Here is a 23985-nt window from a genome sequence, read left to right as displayed (position 1 = left end):
ACTGTGGCACGAAGTCTGGGAAATAAGGAACTTTGCATCGCCTGCTCTTTTCTCACATTGTAATAAGCCTATCTGGCATAGAGGAACAGTTGAAACATTTTAAAGCAAATAAATCACCAGGTCTGGATGAAGTCCCAGTTCGATTTTACAAATTGGCCCCTTACCTAGCTTGTATTTATCGTGAATCTCTCACCAGCACAAAGTCCCAAGCGACTAGAAAAAAGTGCAAGTGACTCCAGTATATAACAAAGGGGAAAAAAAACTGAGCCGCAAAATTACAGACCAATATCCCTAACTTCTGTTTGCTGCAGAATCCTTGAACATATTCTCAGTTCAAACATAATTAACTTTCTTGAAACTGAGAAGTTTATAAGCATGGTTTTAGGAAGCACTGCTCGTGCAAAACGCAGCTAGCCCTTTTCTCACATGATGTATTGCGAACTATGGATGAAGGACTACAGGCAGATTACATATCTCTAGATTTCTGGAAAGCATTTGACACAATACCTCATTGCAGGCTGTTACTGAAGCTACAAGGATATGGAATAAGTTCACACATACGAGAGTCGCTTGAAGACTTCTTAAACAATAGAAGCCTGTATGTTATCCTCGACGGCAATTAATTATCAAAGACAAGGGTATTGCCAGGAGTATCCCAGGGAAGTGTGACAGGGCTGCTGTTGTGCTCTATATACATAAATGTTTAGCAGACATGGTGGGTAGCAATCTGCAGTTGTTTCCTGATGATATTATGGCATGTGGTAAGGTGTTGAAGTTGAGTGACTGTAGAAAGATACAAGACAACTTACACAAAATTTCCAGTTGGTGTGATGAATGGCAGCTTAGTCCTAAACGTGGAAAAATGTGGGTTAATGTGGCTGAGTAGGAAGATCAGATCTGTAATGTTTGGATACAGTATTACTAGTGTCCTGCTTGACACAGTCAAGTTATTTAAATATCTGGGCATAACATTGCAAAGCGATATGAGGAGGAATGAGCATATGAGAACTGTGGTAGGGAAGGTGAATGGTCAACTTTGGTTTACTGGGAGAGTTTTAGGAAAGAGTGATTCACCTGTAAAGGAGACCACATATAGGATGCTGGAGTGACCTATTCTTGACTATTGCTCGAGTGTTTGCGATCCGTACCAGACCAGATTGAAGGAAGACATCGGGAAAATTCAGAGGCAGGCTGCTAGATTTGTTAGTGGTACGTTCAAACAACATGTAAATGTTATGGAGATGCTTCAGGAACTCAAATGGGAATCCTTGGAGGGAAGGCATCATTCTTTTTGAGAAACATTATTGAACCGGTATTTGAAGCTGACTGCCAAATGATTCTACTGCCACCAACATACATTTCAATTAAAGACCATGAAGACAAGATACAAGAAACTAGAGCTCATATGAAGGCATATAGACAGTCGTTTTTCCATCACTCTATTTGCGAGTGGAGCAGGAAAGGAAATGACAAGCAGTGGTGCAGGGTACCCTCCACCACACACACCTTTCGGTGGTTTGCAAATTATCGATGTAGATGTAGAAACACAAGTGGCAGCCTCATATAGCCAAAGAGTGAGCCTGCCAGCAACAGCAATTTGTCCAACAACCATGATGCCTAATGGTGACCATGCTGCAGTTGGCAGTGGCTCCGATGTATGTGTTTTCACACTGCTCTCTCATGGCAGCTGAGTCTATGTACCTAGTTTGATCACAAGTAGATTCCTAATAGCAACCTCTGAATGGGGAATATGTGTCATAGAGTGACTGTAGGAGGATACAGGATGACTTAGAATTTCTGTTTGGTGTGGAGAATGACAGCTTGCTCTCAATATAGAATAATATAAGTTAATGCAGATGAGTACGAACAACCTGTTATGTTTGAATACAGTATTAGTAATGTGCTTAGGCATCATGCTGCAAAGTGATACATGTACATCTCTACATTTACATCCACATGAATACTCTGCAAACCATACTTAAGTGCCTGGCAGAGGGTTCATTGAACCTCCTTCACAATAATTCTATATTGTTCCACTCTCAAACAGTGCATGGTAAAAACAAACACCTATATCTTTCCATGTGAGCTTTGATTTCCCTTATTTTATTATGATGATTGTTTCTCCCTAAATAGGTCAGCATCAGAAAAATATTTTCGCATTCAGAGGTGAAAGTTGGTGATTGAAATTTTGTGATAAGATCCCATCGTAATGGAAAATAGCTTTGTTTGAATGATGTCCATCCCAAATCCTATATAATGTCCATGAACTCCCCTCCCCTATTTCTCGATAATACAAAACATGCTGCTCTTTTCTCAATGTACTCCATTAATCCTACCTGATAAGGATCCAACACCACACAGCAGTACTCCAAAAGAGGATGAACAAGTGTAGTATAGGCAGTCTCTTTAGTAGAACTGTTGCATCTTTTAAGTGTTCTGCCAATAAAATGCAGTCTTTGGTTTGTCCTCCCCACAACATTTTCTGTGTGTTCTTTCCAAGTTAAGTTGTTCTTTATTGTAATTCCTAGGTATTTAGTTGAATTAATGGCCTTTAGATTTGATCGATTTACCATGTGACTGAAGTCTAACGGATTCCTTTTACCACTCATGTGGATGACTACACACTTTTCATTATTTAGGGACAATTGACAATTTTTGCACCACATACACACATCAAAAAAAGTTTTGCATCACCTTGTTTCCAAGAGTTCCAGAACCTGTACAGAAAACTGGAATAGAGATCAAAATAAACATCAATTCCGCCCTTTTTATTGCTCACGAAAACCACACACTGCATGTCGTATCACCATACAGCGAGACCTTCAGAGGCGGTGGTCCAGATTTTTGTACACACTGGTGCCTCTAATACCCAGTAGCACGTTCTCTTGCATTGATGCATGCCTGTATTCATTGCGGCATACTATCCACAAGTTCATCACAACACTGTTGGGCCAGATTGTTCCACTCCTCAATGGTGATTCGGCATAGATACCTCAGAGTGGTCGGTGGGACACATAATCCATAAACAGCCCTTTTCAATCTATCCCAGGCACGTTTGATAGGGTTCATGTCGGGAGAACATGCTGGCCACTCCCGTTAAGCGATGCCATTAACCTGAAGGAAGTCATTCACAAGATGTGCAAGATGTGGGCATGAACTGTCATCCATGAAGATGAATGCCTCACGAATATACTGCTGAAATGGTTGCACTATTGGTCGGACAATGGCATTCACATATCGTACAGCCATTACGGCACCTTCCATGACCACCAGTGGTGTATGTTGGCCCCACATAATGCCACCCCAAAAAAGTAGGGAACCTCCACCTTGCTCCACTCACTGGACAGTGTGTCTAAGGCACTCATCCTGACTGGGTTGCCTCCATACACGTCTACGATGATTGTCACTTAAATGTGAGTCCCTGGAGGAAAGAATACATTCTTTTTGGTAAACACTAATGAGAAAATTTACAGAACTGACATTTGCAGCTGACTGCAGAATGACGAATTTACTGCACTAATGTATATTTTGCTTGAAGACTGCAAAGACAAGAGAAATCACAGCTCATGCAGAGGCATATAGACAGTTGTTTTTTTCCCTTGCTCCTCCTGTGAGTGGAAGAGGAAAGGGAATCACTATTAACAGTACAAGGTATCCTCTGCTGTGCAGCTTATGGTGGCTTGTGGAGATGTAGCCATTAAATCTGAAACTGGCTTATGGTGAGCTTTCAAGTGGCACTTTATAGTCACTTATGTCACCTGCCCCATTGTAGATCTGGGTTTTCTGTCTTTTTATGACCTCATACCTCACATGCATCATAGCTGCATCTTGGACTGAACAACTTCGGTACTAACAACTGGTCAGCTACTTCATTACAGGGATCTGACAGTGCATTTCATCACAATACTGCCTCATCTCTTACACCTCATAACAGAATTTCTGTCATTTATACATTTAGTGGATGTGTCACACCAACTTTGCCCTCTCACCACTTCCCACTTCATGCTACTCTACAGCACACCATATAGAGACTACAGCCAGGCCACCGTGTCTCCTATCAAGCATGCTGTCTTAGTCCTGTCAAACTCCAGATTGCCAAAGCGAAATTTGATGCAACGGTTCAGGTGGGCACAGCACAGCTGACGGAAGACACGTGGACATAACTGCTGCACTTGGTGGCAAAGAAGCCTGTTGGCTGAGAGCTATGTGTAGATTATAGAGCACTAAATGCTTAGATGATTTCCAACCATTACCTGGTGTGAGAAATTGGAGATTTTGTGTGTCACATTTCTGGTTATACAACCTTTTGATACTGGACCTTTTCTAGGCCTACTAACAGATCCCAGTAGCCTCTGAAAATATGGTTAGCTCAACATTGTTTGGAGTATTTGAATTCCTCTACGTCTTATGGCCTCCACAATGCTGCACACACTTTCCAAAGGTTTACTGATGACATATGAAGGTTGCCTAGATTTCTGTTTCTGCTACATTCATCATGTGCTAGTGTCATCATCTTCACCAGGAGAACATGACCATCATTTATGAGAAGCTTTCCACCAGTTTGAAACTATGCAGTACTACTGAATACTATTTAATGTGTTATGGGCACAATTGAAATAAGTTTTGTATTTCGTCCTGACTACAGTGTGAGAACTGTACTGATACTTAGTTATGGTAAACTTGTATCACCACCTTATAGCTCATATCACCGAATTCCTGGAGCCACTACATGTGGTCCTAACTGGCCCCACAATGAATTGAATCCACACCCCTCACATGGAATAATCATCTACAGGAGGCATTCAAAACATGTCAGTTAAGTCTCGTGTGGGTTGCACTACACATCGCACTGGGTAGAGTACATTTGGTGATCTCTTCAGATGCTTTAGTCTTGTGTGTGAGTGTGGTTTTGCAACAGTGTGTCCACTGCACCTGGAAATCCTGTGGTTTTTTCCACCAAAAAGCTGACAGAAAGACAGTACTCTTGGACACAATTTTATACAGAGTTCTGGCTGTCTATGAGGCCATACTACACTCCTGGAAATTGAAATAAGAACACCGTGAATTCATTGTCCCAGGAAGGGGAAACTTTATTGACACATTCCTGGGGTCAGATACATCACATGATCACACTGACAGAACCACAGGCACATAGACACAGCCAACAGAGCATGCACAATGTCGGCACTAGTACAGTGTATATCCACCTTTCGCAGCAATGCAGGGTGCTATTCTCCCATGGAGACGATCGTAGAGATGCTGGATGTAGTCCTGTGGAACGGCTTGCCATGCCATTTCCACCTGGCGCCTCAGTTGGACCAGCGTTCGTGCTGGACGTGCAGACCGCGTGAGACGACGCTTCATCCAGTCCCAAACATGCTCAATGGGGGACAGATCCGGAGATCTTGCTGGCCAGGGTAGTTGACTTACACCTTCTAGAGCACGTTGGGTGGCACGGGATACATGCGGACGTGCATTGTCCTGTTGGAACAGCAAGTTCCCTTGCCGGTCTAGGAATGGTAGAACGATGGGTTCGATGACGGTTTGGATGTACCGTGCACTATTCAGTGTCCCCTCGACGATCACCAGTGGTGTACGGCCAGTGTAGGAGATCGCTCCCCACACCATGATGCCGGGTGTTGGCCCTGTGTGCCTCGGTCGTATGCAGTCCTGATTGTGGCGCTCACCTGCACGGCGACAAACACGCATACGACCATCATTGGCACCAAGGCAGAAGCGACTCTCATCGCTGAGGACGACACGTCTCCATTCGTCCCTCCATTCACGCCTGTCGCGACACCACTGGAGGCGGGCTGCACGATGTTGGGACGTGAGCGGAAGACGGCCTAACGGTGTGCGGGACCGTAGCCCAGCTTCATGGAGACGGTTGCGAATGGTCCTCGCCGATACCCCAGGAGCAACAGTGTCCCTAATTTGCTGGGAAGTGGCGGTGCGGTCCCCTACGGCACTGCGTAGGATCCTACGGTCTTGGCGTGCATCCGTGCGTCGCTGCGGTCCGGTCCCAGGTCGACGGGCACGTGCACCTTCCGCCGACCACTGGCGACAACATCGATGTACTGTGGAGACCTCACGCCCCACGTGTTGAGCAATTCGGCGGTACGTCCACCCGGCCTCCCGCATGCCCACTATATGCCCTCGCTCAAAGTCCGTCAACTGCACATACGGTTCACGTCCACGCTGTCGCGGCATGCTACCAGTGTTCAAGACTGCGATGGAGCTCCGTATGCCACGGCAAACTGGCTGACACTGACGGCGGCGGTGCACAAATGCTGCGCAGCTAGCGCCATTCGACGGCCAACACCGCGGTTCCTGGTGTGTCCGCTGTGCCGTGCGTGTGATCATTGCTTGTACAGCCCTCTCGCAGTGTCCGGAGCAAGTATGGTGGGTCTGACACACCGGTGTCAATGTGTTCTTTTTTCCATTTCCAGGAGTGTATATTTTATGTTTATGGTCAATGGCCACATCTGAATCGTATACACTGAGCACCGACTGCCAATGTTTACATTTCCACACTTCTGGAACAACTGTCCATCAGTCCAAATGAATTATCTGAATTTCATTGCTCTGTTTATGGGTGACATTTGGCATATTAGTGGTGCTGAATAGTGGTTGCTGACACACTGGTCAGAGATGGCACTATATCTCAGCCAACATATTTTGAAGAGCTGGGAGCAGCACACAATAATGACACAGAACTGAAGGAACTGCTGCAAGGAACACTGACCCTTCAGCTGTGGTGTGTGTCACTGCCAGGCATTGATTTAGCAATGTATTGTGATGAAGCCACTGGCTGGATGCAGCTATATGTACTTGCATCACTGCACTACCATGAATTCGAGTCCTTATGTGGACTAAGTCATCCAAGCATCAGGCATTTTGAGGACACTACTGACACAACACTTTGTATGGCATGGTTCACAGAAAGACAGCTACTCATGGACCCAGGAATGTCTCTCCCGCCAGAAAGGCAAAATGATATACCACGAACAGGCTAGGAAAATTTGCTGCCACTGTACATTTTACACAGCTGCCTGCATGTGGATCCCATCATCCAACTACCTGTTTTTCACATCTTCCGTTATTGCCTGAGAGTGACTGATGGATTCACAAAGTGTCAGATGCTTTACCGCAACAAGATCAAACAGCAGAGAGTGTGACCCATGCCTTTATTTATGGCTGGACAGTGCATTTCAGCTAACTGGAACATGCAACATCCAACAAAAATTGCCAATGGGTGGCAGAGGTACTCCATACTATGGGATGATTATATGGTACAAATCTCAGAAGCATGATACCATAACATGCAGATTCTAATGGTATAATAGAATGCCCTCTTCATGCTCTGCAACTGGATCTTGGATGGACACACTCTGATGGTACTGCTTGAACTGCACAGAGTGCTGAAGGAGGACTGTCAGGAGTCCGTGGCAGAACTCATGCATGGTGAGCTTCTGTGATTGCCAGGTGAATTCTTCTTCCCATCAGCTACATCTGCTAGTATAATACCTGATCTGTAACAAATCTACTTAAGAAGATGGAAGTGTTGAGATGAACATCTGCTTGTACACAACTAACGAGCCACGTTTGTTTTCGCAGACCTGGCCCTGACAAAACCCATATTCTAGTGCTGAAGAACATTGTTTAAAGTTTGGAACTGCCTTACCACCGCCCCTACCCAGTTGGAGAATTGGATGACATGATGATGACACTTTGTGTAAAGGAGGGAAAGAAATTTATGTCATCAATTGATGTAAACCGGCATACCCGAGTGTCAAAGACACCGCTGAACTGCTGGCCACTATTGCACGGGCTCCTATGCAACACCCACACTCAAAACACAGATGCTGCCCCCTGCCAGACATCAAGAGAAGAGGTTGAAACTGAGATGATGGGATATGGATGATGAGTACTATTTCCCTAGATCCATGTGTGATTTCATAAGCTGGCAATTACTGTTTGTTTCTTCCTGCAGAGGTAGTAGTATGATAGTCTCAGTGCCACACACTTCCATGCTGGCAAATGGACAAAACTGTGGCAGAAATTTAGCAAGGACTCTGGCAGACTATCTGTGGTAACAAAGCCAGTTTTTACCTAGCCAGCGACCTAGACAGACAGTAGTTTTAACTTCTGCTATGTATAAATTTACACAAATAAAATTGCATACTATCATATATACTCTTTGCATACTTGTACCCCACATATTAACAACGCTGAAGATGCAAGCACTACATTAATTTTGGTTAAGATAATTGGGATATTTTGTAGGTTTAGAGCTTCAGACATAATCAGTTAACTTGGCATGTTTTACACAAAGATTCATTAGGTTAAATTAGGGAAAGATGAAATTCTTAAAGAAACTTAAACTAAGCCAGGTCCAGTTGGTGAGTGTTAAGATTATTATTATGAGTATCAACTTATTTTTAACCTCTAGCAATTTTGTTATACAATTTCAGGGTAATAATTTATAAATTTGACATAATAATTTAGGCTAACACACACACACACACACACACACACACACACACACACACACACACACACCTGTATCACTCAGAACTTAGCTGAGAGAGGAAGATCAACACTGATATTCACTTAAGAGATTAAATTTGAATGTTACAGACTTTGGGGAGAATAGTTGACAGATCGAAAATCAGGAAAGGAGGCAACTGGAAAAGAAGTGTAGATGAAACACAGATGAACAGATTAAAGGAAGAAAAGCTGATTAGATTTTAATGTCCTGACAACAAGACTATCATTACAGGTGGAGCACAACCTCAAATTAGGAAACGAAATCTGCCATGTCCTTTTCAAAGGAATGTCCCCTGCATTTTCATTAAGCAATTTAGGGAATCTCGGAAAGCCCAAGTCCTGGTAGCTAGATGGGAAATGGATACATTGTCCTTCTGAATATGCATCCAGTGTCTTAACCAATGTACTACTTTGCTCGGTATGACTACTGGAGAGAAGGCCATAACATAAACTTCGGGTTATAAAAAAATAGACAGGGTATAAGAAGGATATGGGAGGATGGAAATGATAAAAAAATTGAAAAAAGTAATAATAAAAGTAAATAAAAAATAAACAGTCAATATTAAAAGTGTGTTTGGAGGCTGGGGGATAAGGATCTGGGCCAAACAGGTGACAGGAACCAAGTACCTATTAAGGAGCAAATTGCACCTACAAAGACAGGGTAGAAACAAACATGGGATCTGAAAGACTATGAGCATTCTCCTTTTCTATGCTTATATCACTCTGCTGCCACCTAGTAAATACAATTTTTCCCGTTGTCATTTGTTTCTAATTAGAGTTCAGAATACTCTTTGGAACACAAGAAAAATTCAAATGAAGGTATGGATTAAAAACAAATAGAAAAATAACACACACACACACACACACACACACACACACACACACACACACACACACACACACACACACACACAAAAGCTGTAATAAATCATGAGCTCTGTTATTGTAATGGCCACAACAATGGGTGGTTAGACCTTACTTGGAAACACCTATCACCTTCCTAAACCTTTATCTTTTACATTTTATCATTAGAAACTCATAAAAGGAAGGAAGATTGGTGTTTACAGCCCTGTCAATTTTGATATCATTAGAGACAGAGAATAAGCTCAAATTGTTTCAAGTATAGGGAAGGAAATTTGCCATGCCTTATCAAAGAAACCATCCTGGAATTTGTCTGGAGCAATTTAGGGAAATCATGTAAAACTTACACCTTGATGGTTGGATGTGGATTTGAACCACGGTCTTCCTAAATGTACGTCTGGCGTGCTAACCACTGCACCATCTCACTTCGTAGACTCAAAGAAAAACCTCCAAGACGCCATATCGGTTAGTACATTTCACTTTTGTCCTTGCCTCAGTAAGTATTTTCATCTTATCAGTTTAATTTTTTAGCTTTCATTCTGCAGTTTTAGATATTTAATAGGAAGGAATATCATATTAAATAAAATATTTAACTGCTTCCTCACCTAGGCACTGTCTTATAACAAAATTCGAGGTTACGAATAATATCTGCCAGAAGCTGGTGTGCTTCCCACAACGGACACCTGAAAGTAAAAAATAAAGAGTAATTTTAATTTATACACAAAAGATACATGTGAATCATAAATGATAATACATTGAAAAAGAAAGTGAAATTATGTCCATTTAATTGTTAAAAAAGAAGAATATCACTCCCATGTACTTGTCCCACACCACATTCAAAGTAAAAAGCATATGGCATATTGCTTCGATCATTTCCTTCTGTATGGCTTCCCTTCACAGATTTATTTGTCAGCAAACCTGACATTCTCCAGATCTAAGTACTATATGTTGATAATAGTGATCAGGGAACACTTAAGTGTAGTTGTGCTATGTTATTGTTGTTGTTGTTACTGGCGATGGTTGTTATTTAAATGGGAAAAATAGCTTCACAAAATCTGTTATTTTAAAATGCAGCTAAAGTGCTGTAAAGCTTAATCACCACCTAAACTGATGGATTACCATCACCAGTATCTTGTCCTCTTTTTTCCATACAACACCACAAAGAGATCTGTCAAGTGAACAACATATTTATACAGAATTGCTAGCCAAGTTCCACTCATAAAACTGGTTTTCATGCTAACAATTAGCTAATAAAGTGCTATTAAGACACCACAATTTAGCAGCGTTGGTTAAAGATGCAGGTTATAAACAGAGAGGTAAAAAGTTTGGGCTGATGCAAATAATGGCTTACACTAATTCTGTCTACTTATGCAACAGAATACTAATATTTAATTTTCCAATATAGAGTTAAACCTTCTTTTAAATTAATGATCAGATTAGATTAATTATTCATTCCATAGACCCACAAAAGAGGGAATCCTCCTCGGTGTGGAACATGTCAGATAAACACATTACAAAATGTAATTAGAAAAAATTGATTTTCATTAATTTTAATGGTCCTCAGTCAATAAACAGTAAAATTATGTACACAAATTAAAATTAAACTTCTAATATTTACAGGTTTAATACTTACATCTGCTTTCATTAAATCCATCATTCACACAGTAGCTAGTTACTTGGCTATTACAACCAAGTATTGTCAAAAATTAAAGTAAATTATTCTTTTCAATGAACCTCAGTTAAGAACAGTCAAATTATGTACAAGATTTAAAATTAAACTTCCACTAAGTACAGACTTAAGACTTACATCTGTTTTCTGTACATCCACCATTCACACAGTAGGTAGTTACTTGGCTATTACAACCAAGTATTGTCAAAAATTAAAGTACCGGTATAATAAATTTTCATTAAAATGGTCTACTGAACTTGTTGAGAAATACATGGGTGGAATAGAAGGAGTTGGCCACCAAAAATTCTTTTAAATTATGTTTAAATTGTGCCTTGTCTGAAACTAAACTCTTAATGGTTGCTGGTAACTTATTGAAAATATGCGTTGCTGAATACTGGACTCCTTTCTGGACAAGAGTAAATGATTTTAAATCTTTATGTATATTGTTCGTATTACTAGTATTGATACTGTGTACTAAGTAGTTAGTTGAAAAAAGAGATTTATTATTTACAACAAACTTAATTAAGGAATAAATATACTGAGAAGCTGTGGTTAGTATGCTCAATTCTTTGAATAGGTTTCGACATGATGTTCTTGGATTTTCACTACACGTTACTCTTATTATATGCTTCTGTACTCTTCAAATTTTTTTCTTGGTTCGTGGGGTTACCCCAAAATATGATACCATATGACATAATGGAGTGAAAATAAGCAAAACATGCCAGTTTTTTTATTTTTATATCTCCTATGTCTGACATCATTTGCACTGGAAACACAGACTTGTTTAGGAACTTTAGCAGTTCATTAGTATGTCACTCCCAATTGAATTTATTATCAAGTTGTAATCCCAAGAATTTTACACTCTCAACTTCTTCTATTTCCTTGTCATCATATTTTATACACACACTAGAATAAAATCTTTTGGAAGTTCTGAACTGCATATAGTGGGTCTATCCAAAGTTTAATGACAGTGAATTGGCTATGAACCATTTATTAATGTCAGGAAAAATTTGATTAGCTGCTCTTTCTAAGTTTATATTTGATTTACTATTTATTGCAATGTTTGTATCATCTGCAAATAAGACAAACTTGGCATCTGGTAATGTAACAGATGACAGGTCATTAATATACACAAGAAAAAGTAGTTGACCTAGTATGGAACCTTTGGGAACCCACATGTAATTTCTTCCCAGTAAGATGATGTCTAATTGCCTACTGTTGAAGTGTTACGTAATGACACCCTTTGTTTTCTATTAATGAGATATGACTCAAACCACTTTGCAGCACTACCAGTGATGCCATAATATTTTAATTTACTTAAAAGAATGCTGTGATTCACACAGTCAAAAGCCTAAAGATGAAAAATATGAATAAATAGAGGGATACAAGATGACAGACAAATTTCTAATTGGTGTGGTGAATGGCAGCTAGCTTTAAATGTAGAAAAATGTAAGTCAGTGCAGTTGAGTAGTTAGGCTCTCTCCTGTCATACAAGTTTAAGCGCAAATGAATTGTGATACTGCCTGTGGACTCAATATAAATTTTCTAATTTTGAAGGGCACACCAGACTTGCAAAATTTGATGTCCAGATATAACTGTGTTTCTTTTGTAACTTTCTCACTAAAATAACTTCATGCCCAACCATTCTAACTAAAAATTTGTTTATAGAATGGAAAAGAATTACTGACACATCTGTTAGCCAATTTCTAAATGGACTCTCTGACCAGTATGGAAAAAGACTCATAATCAACAGCATAAATGTTCACAAGAATCAGCAGAGCTCTAGTGGGAAATTGTTAGGGCTATAACTAGTCATGGCTTTATTTCATGTTTCAAGGAAGTAAATTGGAGCTCTGAATAAAATGAAGAAAACACCAGCTGCAAGTAAAATTAGTTCAGTAATGAAGTGACACTAATATTTGAAAGCATTTTTCCAAAAAGGGATTACAGAACTGAAACAAAAGACTCTAACAATAAGCTACGGATCACCACTGGCATAAGGATTTAGTGACAAAGAATGCAAGAACTGTATATTGATTAAAAAAAAAAATTAAAAAAAATGAAACAACTCTGCACAGCTAAATCACAAAAAATATTGTAAAATGTTTAGTATTGTTATTAAGATATACATTTGTTTCTCGATAGCTTCATTATTATCAGCAAAAATTCCACTGCCTGAGTGTAAAATTGAGTCAAATTTACAAAAAACTTGACAGTATGAGCCCACTTTTTGGTATTACATTGCACCCCTTCTGGCCTGAATGCATGCAATGATTAGGTTTGGAAGTGTGTCAGAAGAGCATTGTATTCTCTCCTGAGGCAAACTGGTGCACAACTATTGGTACTGGTTCTTGATAACCTAGATACTGGCACTGGGACAGATTTGATGTCCTAGCAGGTCCCATACACATTATCGGGGATATATCTAGTGATCTTACTGGCCACATGAGTACCTCAACATCATGCAGACAGTTCATAGATACGTGTGGCATGTCTGCATGAGCATTGTCCTGTTGAAAAATCGCACCACACTCACCGCCACTCACCATGGTGAGAGGTAATGTGAGAGTGCAGGATCTTTGTGATGTAACAATGTGTTGTCAGAGTTTCCCCAATCACTATCAGCCAGCAGCCATAACCTGAAGTCATACCTGATGGATCCCCACGCCATAAAGCCATTAGCAACACTGCTGTGTCTCTAGAAAACATTGAAGGAAGCATGGATTCTCTGGCCAGGTGGCTGCCATACTCCCTGATGATGGTCACGAAGAGTACTGCAGAACTGCACTTCAACATGGATCACACTGCAACTCCACTCATCAGCAATCTATGCTTACCATCATGGTACCATTCCAAACGCAGCCGTTTGTGCTGTGGTGTCAACTGCAGCTTTTGCATGGGACAGCAATTCCATAGTCCAGCTGCTGCTAGTCTCTGACCAATGGTGCAGGATGACATAGAATGTTGTAGAGAATCCATTACTTGTTCTTGGATAACGGGCACACATATGAGTGTTTACAATGTGATTGGTGTACAATATAGTGATTCTTGCCTGTAGTGGTCAGATGTGGTTCACCAGTATGCCTGCCCTCACATTCCCAAGCAGTCTGAAGATCACAGCACTGTCATATCTGAATGCCACTTAAATACGGATATTGCACAATTCAACCAGATGGCCAATTGGAGACCAACAATGTTGCCACTTTTAAATTCGGTCAGGTGCTTATACTGTTGCCTCGTACGGGTATGCATCTCTGCATCATTAACAGCGATCATTCAACAGCTGGTGTTGTCCACACCCATTATACACCCAACCGAGCCAATTAGCAACAGTAAACATGATCAACACTAATGCACTCTGGTGTCTGTTCTACAAGTCACAGAGAAGTGCTGCTCTAATCAGTTACATATCTGCCGATGGCGAGTACATGTATGAAGTTATAGGGGTAGAAAAAAATGGAAACACTGAGAAAATGTGTGCCTGAACACACATAAATGACAATGACATGCAGACAATCCTGCAGGTTGCACCTGTGAAATTTTCTCAATATGTTGCGAGTGTCAGTCATGGCCACAACAGTATCCTGTATACCTGTGAACACATTACGTTGGAGCTCAGTGCATTACAATGTGGGCAAACTGTTGGTGCTCATATGGTGGATGGTTTCACAATGAAGGTAGCCAAAGTGGGGTGTTGCAAGAGGCACCATATTGAAGATTTATACCGCATACAGGGAAAGTGGAACATGTGTGTGTGTTGAGTGATCATGATGTATTGTCATTGAAGATGATTGTGACAATAAATAAGAGGATGACAGCTGGAAGTCACTGCAGAACTTGTAACAACAACAACTGCACATATAATAATTTTTTCTTCTGATTTTCGATAAATTAGTGTAAGCAATGTTTTGATTTCATTTCTTTTTCTTTTCGTGTCATTACGTTAAAGAAACTGTAAGCAACTTTCGATGTGAATATTAATATTTATGTAAAATTTCAAGCAATGCTATAACAGAATTGAAGTGTAACCCAAGTAGAATCTATTGTAACATGTTTAAAATTGTAATTGTGCGCCTGGTCCAGACGTAGGCAATGTATTAGGATATGTGGAATGTAAAACCTTTGGTGAATACCCTGTCTGTAGGGGAGCGGTAAAAGGTGGATGGCAGGCGAGCGCGGGAAAATGCACACGGGCGCGGCACGGCATAACGGGCTCAGCAGTAATAGTCGGAGTTGGGCATCGGTCTGAGAAACACGCTCTGGATCGAGGAGGCTCTCCTAGAAAACGTGATTTCATTGAGCCTCGGATGTGCCATTTCCGACGACTATACAGCATGGCTATATTCTATAGGCACTAAATTGAAAAGGATTGCGACGCTAAGAAGAAGCAAAGTGCCGATACACCAAGAGCCATAGCTGTGATTGTACGTGTGCTGAGCGCCTCGCCATCTTGCCGCTCGCCAACCGCCGCATCGACACGAACAGGTTGAATCTTTAGAATTGTATTCGTGTGGACCAGCGTTAATTTTGTTCCTGACTGTTCAATAACAACTTAACTTTTACCAGAATTGTCCTATCAATTAATTATCCTCATCACTAACCTAGACAGGGTCCTTTCCACATGTTGTGCAATCCGAGTGTCCCGAAATGAAGATTTAAAGTTTATGTTAATAAGAATTACCTGCAGACCTATCTATGCTAGAAAGATGTTTAAGGAGCTTTATTGTTAATGAAAATATAAGCAAAGAACAAAGGTCTGACAAAGTTGGAAGATGATTTTGGAATTGGTTTAGTAATGAAGCTTAATTAATTTGAGACAAAAATAATGGTAGTTAGATGAGGAAGTAATAAGACAAAAAGAGTAGTAACTCATATATTGTAAATCTTGAGTGCTTAATGCTTCCAATAGTTAATAGTTTCAACACAGTGATCATAACAGTTTCAGGGTCCCCCCTCCACTCTTTTCTTTTCTATTCACTTAAATTCTGAAGTGTACTGAACTGATTTGACCAGCAAAGTTAAAGTCAATATAAAACCTAAATTTATCAGTGTTTTACCCTTATTAAAATTGACATTGTATGTGTGTTTCAAAAGTACTATTTCTAGGGTAACCTATGCCCGATTTCAGTCGAATCAATAGACAAAACACAGTTTGTAGTAATCATTATAGTGCAGTGTTGTGTATTTATAGCTTGTCCAAATTAGTACAGAAAGGGAAAGTATTAGTTCAGTAGATTTTTCTGGTTCTAAAATTTTCCATATAATGCAGTATTACTACGTGTTGTTATGCTTGTACGTACATCCACTTGTACAAGGAAAAAACTCACTTAATGCCTAATTAGGCTGGCGACCGTATTATTAACAATTGGTAGCATCTGCTGTGTATGTTTCTTGCCCGTCCTAACGTGTAGTTGCACTTTAGACTTGCTTGACGTATCATTGTTGTTACTGAGTGGGTGTAAGTCTGATTTTGCCTCCATTCAGGTACACGCGGTCAACATATTTACTAAAATCCTTTCTTATAAGGTGAAGCCCGTCAAATTACCATAGTACAGGCTTTAAAGAGTTAACGTCCGCCCGAGCGTAGACGTTACAAACTGAATGTCGCATTCGTGAACCCTGTTAGCTCCGAAACAACATGAAGAGAGCTCAATATGCAGGGAACTGCAGGATGAACTGGAATTCCAAATCGCTTATCAGTGACACAAACGCCCATAACAGGAAAACATGGTGCTGAAGCCATAAAATCTAGACTATGCAGCAATGGAAGAAAGTTATTTGGTTGGATTAGTCTTGTTTCACACTGTTTCCAATTTCTGGCTGAGTTTTACATGGCAGGCATTTGGTGATGATTACGGCAGCCACGGGTACTCTGCAAGGTCACATTTCTGCCAAGAATTATGTGACCATTTTGGCTGATCACGTCCACCCCATGGTGCAATGTTTGTTCTTCAACAGTGATGCTGTGCTCCAAGACGACAAGGCCCCTGCTTACACAGCTCGCACTGTCCAGGATTGGTTTTGTGAGCACAAGGATGAAATGTTGCATTTCCCCTGGCCACCACAGTCACCAGATCTCACCTTCAACATTGTCACCTGAACTGGACATTATTTTCCAGGAATAATGTTATAATATTCACTTGAAAACTATATAGGAACTGCCATTCTGAGATGACTGTAAGTTGTTTTGGATGCCAACCATGAGGACTTTGCATTTTTTGTCAGGCAGTGTAGTCTGAATCTCAAAAAAAGTATTTCTACAAACCAAATCCACTTTATCATGCTTACTGGTGTTATATTTAGGGCTCTTTCAAAAACGTCTGACTTCGTTGAACAGGTGATAGTACTTGAGAAAAAAGTTGGATAAAAATGCACAAGTATTTAATATATTATCTTTAGGACATACAGCAGAAAGTAGTTTTAATTGTTAACAAATGGGTATGAATGGCATGAGTCTGACAGGTGACTAGTAGATTGCATTGTTCCACAAGGATATATTTTTGATGCATTATTATTTCTCACTTAGATTAACAATCTTTCTCTGTCATCCAATATCACATGCAATTTTAATGTGTGTTTGTGATGCACAACAAAATCTCCACTAATCTGGAAGCCACTGTCCACCAATTACATGTAGATGTCCCGTAATAGTCGACTGATTTACTAGCAATAAATCTCTGTAAAACCAAGTACATTCAGTTCCATTCTGACAATTAAAGCCTACAGGAGATTGTTATTGCACATGAATGTCTGCAGATATAGAGGATGTATTGCTCAAAACTCTTCTTTCTAGATCTACATACATAACCTGCAAACCACTTTTAAGTGTCCAGTAGATGGTACTTAGCATTATACCACATGTTAAGATTTCTTCCAGTTACATTCACAGACGTATTACATGTAGAATGAGTGCTTAATCTCTTAGGTGTCCATATTGATGTCAGATTTAAATGAAATTATTTACACCACATGTTAATATTTCTTCCAGTTACATTCACAGACGTATTACACGTAGAATGAGTGCTTAAACTCTTAGGTGTCCATATTGATGTCAGATTTAAATGAAATTATCACACTCTCCAAATTCTGAAAAGGCTATGCTCAGCAACCTCTGCCATGAGGCTAGTTTCCAGTATCAAAGATAATCACAGTCTGCCTATATCGGTTCCTTATGGAATCATCTACTGCGAAAAGTCAATGGCACTGAAAAACGTCTCTTTGGGGGAAAAAAATATTAAGAGTAACTACCACCTTCCAAAAGAAGAAAGGGAGGTCAGAGTTTAGCATTCCATCGATAACAAGGTCAGCAGAGATTGACAACAAGGTCAGCAGAAATGTAGCACAACCTCGGAACGGAAAAGGATGGGGAAGGAAATTGGCCATGCTCTTTCAAAAGTACCATAACGGCATTTGCCGGCAGTGATTTAGGGAAATCATGGAAAATCTAAAATTGGCTGGCCAGATGGTGACTGAACCATCATTCTCCCAAATGCGAGTACACTGTGCTAACCACTGCACCATTCTGCTTGGACGCAACAACCTTCAGTTGTAGTTATTTAAAGCAGTAGATATACAGACTACTACCTCACAATATATATTTTTAATTATGGTGTCCATAATCATCACTCCTTTACGTTATGTAACAAATGAAAGACACCAGAAACATAACACAAGAAAGAAATGTGAGCTAGAGTGTGACTTGGAGCATCTGTTTATGGTACTGAAATGTGTAAAATGCACTAGTATCAAAATCTTTAATTAAACTCCATGTAATATTAAATCATGATGAGGCTTTCCAGTGTACCCATCGTGGGGAAACCATACTTACCACAGGGCGAGTGAGAGGTTGTAACATAAGACACAAAGGAATTACAGACTTTGGCTGCAAGTGGGCATTGATTTAAATCAATGGGGTCAGTTGAAAATTTGGGCCACATCAGACATATACAGGATGATTATAATCAAAGTTAAACTTTCAAACCACTGTAGAAATAACAACACTGGTCTTAATGATGTCACATTGCAATGGAATATTATTGGAGAAGGGGGAAAACATATGACAGAAGAAAAATAAATAGTTACAAAATGTAGCAATAGATGGTGCTGTAAGCATCATAATTTAATAGTGGTTGACTACAAATGACAAATCAATCATACAGCAATGCCTTGACATTAAACAAACTGTAGTACTCAGTGTGCATGGATGTGCAGGTGCAATACTGTTAGTTGCGTAAGCCCATCCACCACGGCAAGGTCATATCACAATTGATGATAAAAAACAGTTTTTAATTGTCCTGAGGCCAAAAACCACATACAAAAGCATCACTCATATCAGTTTTTAATTGTCTGGAGCCTAAAATTTGCATAAAAAGCATCATCCAAAATCAAAGCGGATTATTAATTCCCACGTGACTGGTGCAATACATGTTCAATATGCTGTCCACCATTTTCTGCAACAAGTTGAAATAGCATGTTTCACAATTGATTGGAGTGTTTCCGGTGTCACATTCAGAATGTGTCTTCAATGCAGCTAAGTTTGCAGTTGGAACACTGAACACAACATCTTTCAGATAGCCCCACAGCCAGGAGTCACACGGATTAAGATCAGGTGATCGGGATGGCCAGGCTGTAGGGAAATGGCGGCTGACAATTCTAGCATTTCCAAAATGGTGCTTCAGCAGCTGCTTAACTGGATTTGCAGTGTGCGGAGGTGTGCCATCTTGCATAAAAATGATCCCATACACACCTCAACACTGTTGGAGAGCTGGAATGACATGGTTGCACAAAAGACACTCATACCACTTACCAGTCACAGTACAGGTAACGGGACCGGGAGCACCTGTCTCTTCGAAAAATATGGCCCTATGATACACGATGCTGTAAACCCGCACCATACAGTGATCTTTTCAGGATAAAGTGGTACTGGTTGATTTGCATGTGGATTTTCCGTTGCCCATACTTGACAATTCTGTGTAATGACATATCCTGTCAGATGAAAGTGGGCTTTGTCCACAAAATCGTCCACAGCCAATCATTGGCCAATTCCACGCGAGCAAGAAATTCTAAAGCAAAGGTCTCTCTTGCTGGCACATCACCAGGAAGCAACTTGTGCTCATGGTTAATTTTAAATGGATAGCAAAGAAGGACATTTCGTAGGATTTTATACACCATGCTCATGGGTATGTCCAATGTTCGGGGAATTCTCCATGCACTACACATTTGCACACCACCACTCGTCTCCTCCTGCACTGCTGTGGCCACTGCTTCCACAGACGTCGAATCAATTCGTTTCCTCCCTCTACCAAGTTGCACACCAAAAGAACCCATCTTTTGGAATTTCTGAATCATTTTCTCCAGATCCACGGCAGTCATCGGACCAATGCCTTTTTTCAAACCCTTCAGTGTCCAGAACTTCTGCAGAGTGCACAGTCATCATTCTCGTAATACAGCTTTACAAGCAGAGTGCGATCCTGCATTGAGACAGTCATGGTGAACATCGCTCAACCAGAGGCTCCATTGATTCTATGATGATCCTGGCTGCAGATTTATGGAGCTGCATTATGCAGTGGGTTGCACCTTGACAGGTCAAGAGGGCACTACACAGAGGAAGCAGCTACTCAGGTAGCAGAGTACTTGCGGAGTGTACATGGTTTTTTAAGGCTAGGTGATAGTTTGATGTCTGATGAACACTCACTAGTCAACACACAGGGAGCATGATAAAAATCACATACAGAGTAGAGATGCCTTAAATGTCAAATTTTTAACAGTAAATTTCTGAAGTATCCATAACAAAGTTCACCAATTTACCATCCTCCAGGAAATCTGTGATACTCAAATTATACTCGGAACCAAGAACTGGATGACACCCGAAGTAGGAAGCTCAAAAATATTTAACGACAAGACATGAAATCCATATATGAGACAAGTTAGGTGGCATAGGAGGGTGGAGTGTTAACTACGATCAATGAAAATATTTGGTCTATACAGTTTGAAATCGAGTCTGGGAAGTTATTTGGATGTGAGTAAGCAGCCTAGGTGATCTGAAGGGTAGAAAGTGTGTGCACGGTAGCTTGGCATTATCCCAATCATGGAATATCAGTTGGAGGTGAGCTTAATCTACTGAATACAGAGTGAGTTATCTATGAATTCATCGAGGGAGTATGAATGACAGTATTGTGACACAGTCCTGACCACATTTTCAGAAAACTGTCTTGAACAGCTAGTTGGACAACCCACATACAATGGAAATAATCTGAACCTTGTTGCTGCAACCATGCCTGACCTTATTGAACTGTGTCAGTAGAGAGACAGGGAATAGTGACCATGATTTTTTCACACTGACAATGGTTATTTAAGTTAATAAAGACACCAAGCAGGCTGGGAGAGAGTTTATGCTGGAAAGGACACACAATGAATGGACATCACTTGGTTCCAATATGATGGACATAGAGGAATTAAGGCAAAAGTTTAAACTGATTGTAAATTGTGCTCTGGAGAAATATTTACCAAGTAAGCAGATTAAAGGATGAAAAAGACCTATCATGGTTTAATAACAAAATTCATAAAATGCTGAGGACACAGAGATTGTTGCAATCTCAGTCCAAAAATGAATGCTGAAATGTTGACCAGCTAAAGTTTGTAAAAATTGGTGTTTCTATAAATAAACTTATCCATGAAGCATCCAACTTTCACCATCATATGGTAGCGAAGGATCTTTCCAAGAACACAAAGAAATTCTGATCCTATGTAAAGTCGCTAAGTGGCCAGAAGGTTTCTATTCAGCCACACATTAACCAGTCTGATGTGGCAGTAGAAGACAGCAAAAGAAAAGCCGAGTTTTAAATTTTCCATTTAAAGAATCATTCACACAGAAGGACCATACAGACATATCATTATTTGCTTGTCACACAGAGTACCACATGGAGGACAGAGAAATAGTTCTCACTGGCATTGAGAAGCAAATGAAAGAGTTGAAAACTAATAAGTTTCCAGGTTTGAATGGAATTCCAAATCGGTTTTACAGAGAAGACCCTTTGGAACTGGCCTCTTACTTTGCTTGCATTTATTATAAACCTCGTCCCGAAGACAAACTCCCAAGTGACTAAAAACATACACTGGTGACTCTCATATATAAGACAGGTAAGAGATTAGACCTACAAAATTAACATTGGTTTGCTGCAGAATTCCTGAGTGTGTTCTGAGACTGAACATAGCAATTTCCTTGAGACAGAAAAGCCTCTGCCCACAAATTAGTAGAGTTTTAGAAGGCATCCTTTGTGAAAAAATCAACTTTCCTTTTTCTTGTACAATATCCTGTGAGGCATGGAAAAACAGCAAGGGGCAGAATCCATATTTTTAGATTTCTGGAAAGCATCTGACACAGGGTCCCATTGGATATTGTTAACACAGCTCCGAGCATACAGAATAGTTTCTCAGATATGTGGGTGGCTTGAAGACTTTTGATGTAATAGAACCCAGTATGTTATCCTGGACAGTAAGCATTCATCAGAAACAAGGGAGACAAGGGTATCATCATGAGTGCCACAGGAAGGAGATACTGGACCACTCTATGCTCTTATACATAAAAAATCTGACGGACAGGGTGAGCAGGATTCTGTGACTGCTGATGATGTTGTAGTGTACAGAAATCTGTCATCACTGAGTGGTTGTAATGTTCAAACGTAGTATTAGTGGTGTGCCACTTGACACAGTCATGTCAATTAAATATGTGGTCTTAATGTTGCAAAGTCATATAAACTGGTACAAGCACATAAGGTCAGTAGTAGGGAAGGTGACCAGATGACTTCAGTTTACTGGGATAATTCTAGGAAAGTATGACTGATCTATGAAGGACACAGCATATAGAACACTTAGTACAACTCAGTCTTGAATGCTGTTCAAGTGTTTGGGATCACCATCAGGAATGATTAAAGAAAGAGATTGAAGCCACTCAGAGGTATGCTGCTAGATTTGTTATAGGTTAGTGAGTATTAGAAAAATGCTCTCCAAGATCAAATGGGAATCTCTGGTGGGAAGACGACATTCTATTTAGAAAGTTTAGAGAACCAGCATTTCTGACTGGCTCAGAACAATTTTACAACCACCAAGATACATCTTGCGTAAGGACCACAAAGGCAAGATAAGAGAAATTAGAGCTCATGTCATAGGCATATAGACAGTTGATTTTCCTTCACAATATTTGTGAGTGGAACAGAAAAGAGAATGACTAGTTGCACAAGATACTCTCAACCTTGCATCATATAGTGGCTCACAGAGTATGTGTGTAAATGTAAGAACTTATTTAAAAGTAAAGTAACAGCATTTTGACTGGAAAAAAAGCTTTTTATTCTCTTGATAAATTTGTCAACAGAACAGACAGACTCTTTCTCACATTTTTCTGATTTTGCTGTTCCAGTTTTAATCAGTCTTTCTGTTTTATTTGTACAGGAATAATAATATTTTATCAGTTCTATAACTCATAGTAAAGTTCCCTCAAAGTTAATGAAGTATTCATACATTCAATAAAGTGTTTACATATTCAATAAAATGTTTATATAATCAATTAACAAAATTATGTAAGTCATAACAAAGTTCTCTTTTATCACTGTTGTTGTTGCTGCTGCTGCTGCTGCTGCTGCTGCTGCTGCTGTAGTATTCAGTCCAAACACCAGCTGGATGAAGCTCTCCACATCAGTCTATCCTATGCAAGCCTCTTTATGTTTGCATAGCTACTGCACCCTACATCCATTTAAATGTATTTACTGTAGTGAAGCTTTGGTTTTCCTCTACAATTTTTACCAAAAATTTCCCTCCAATGCTAAATAGATGATTCCATGATGCCCCAGGATATGTTATATCAAATGACCACTTCTTTTAGTCAAGTTGTTACTCAAATTTCTTTTCTG

The 23985-nt window shown here is 40.1% G+C and overlaps 1 protein-coding gene across 2 annotated transcripts in view; it reads right to left on the bottom strand.

Moving 5' to 3' along the window:
• The window catches only part of LOC126248318 (protein inturned), a 267846-nt gene that overhangs the window by 150006 nt on the left and 93855 nt on the right, over positions 1-23985 (bottom strand). For both annotated transcript variants that reach the window (XM_049949205.1, XM_049949204.1), the window contains exon 9: positions 10017-10094. In XM_049949205.1, the coding sequence (XP_049805162.1) occupies positions 10017-10094 (78 nt within the window). The remainder of the gene's footprint in view (positions 1-10016; positions 10095-23985) is intronic.

The sequence above is a fragment of the Schistocerca nitens genome, chromosome 3 (assembly GCF_023898315.1).
Source record: "Schistocerca nitens isolate TAMUIC-IGC-003100 chromosome 3, iqSchNite1.1, whole genome shotgun sequence".
NCBI classification, from domain to species: domain Eukaryota; kingdom Metazoa; phylum Arthropoda; class Insecta; order Orthoptera; family Acrididae; genus Schistocerca; species Schistocerca nitens.
Note: the sequence above shows the minus strand (reverse complement) of the source record. Positions and strands in the feature narration are given on the sequence as shown.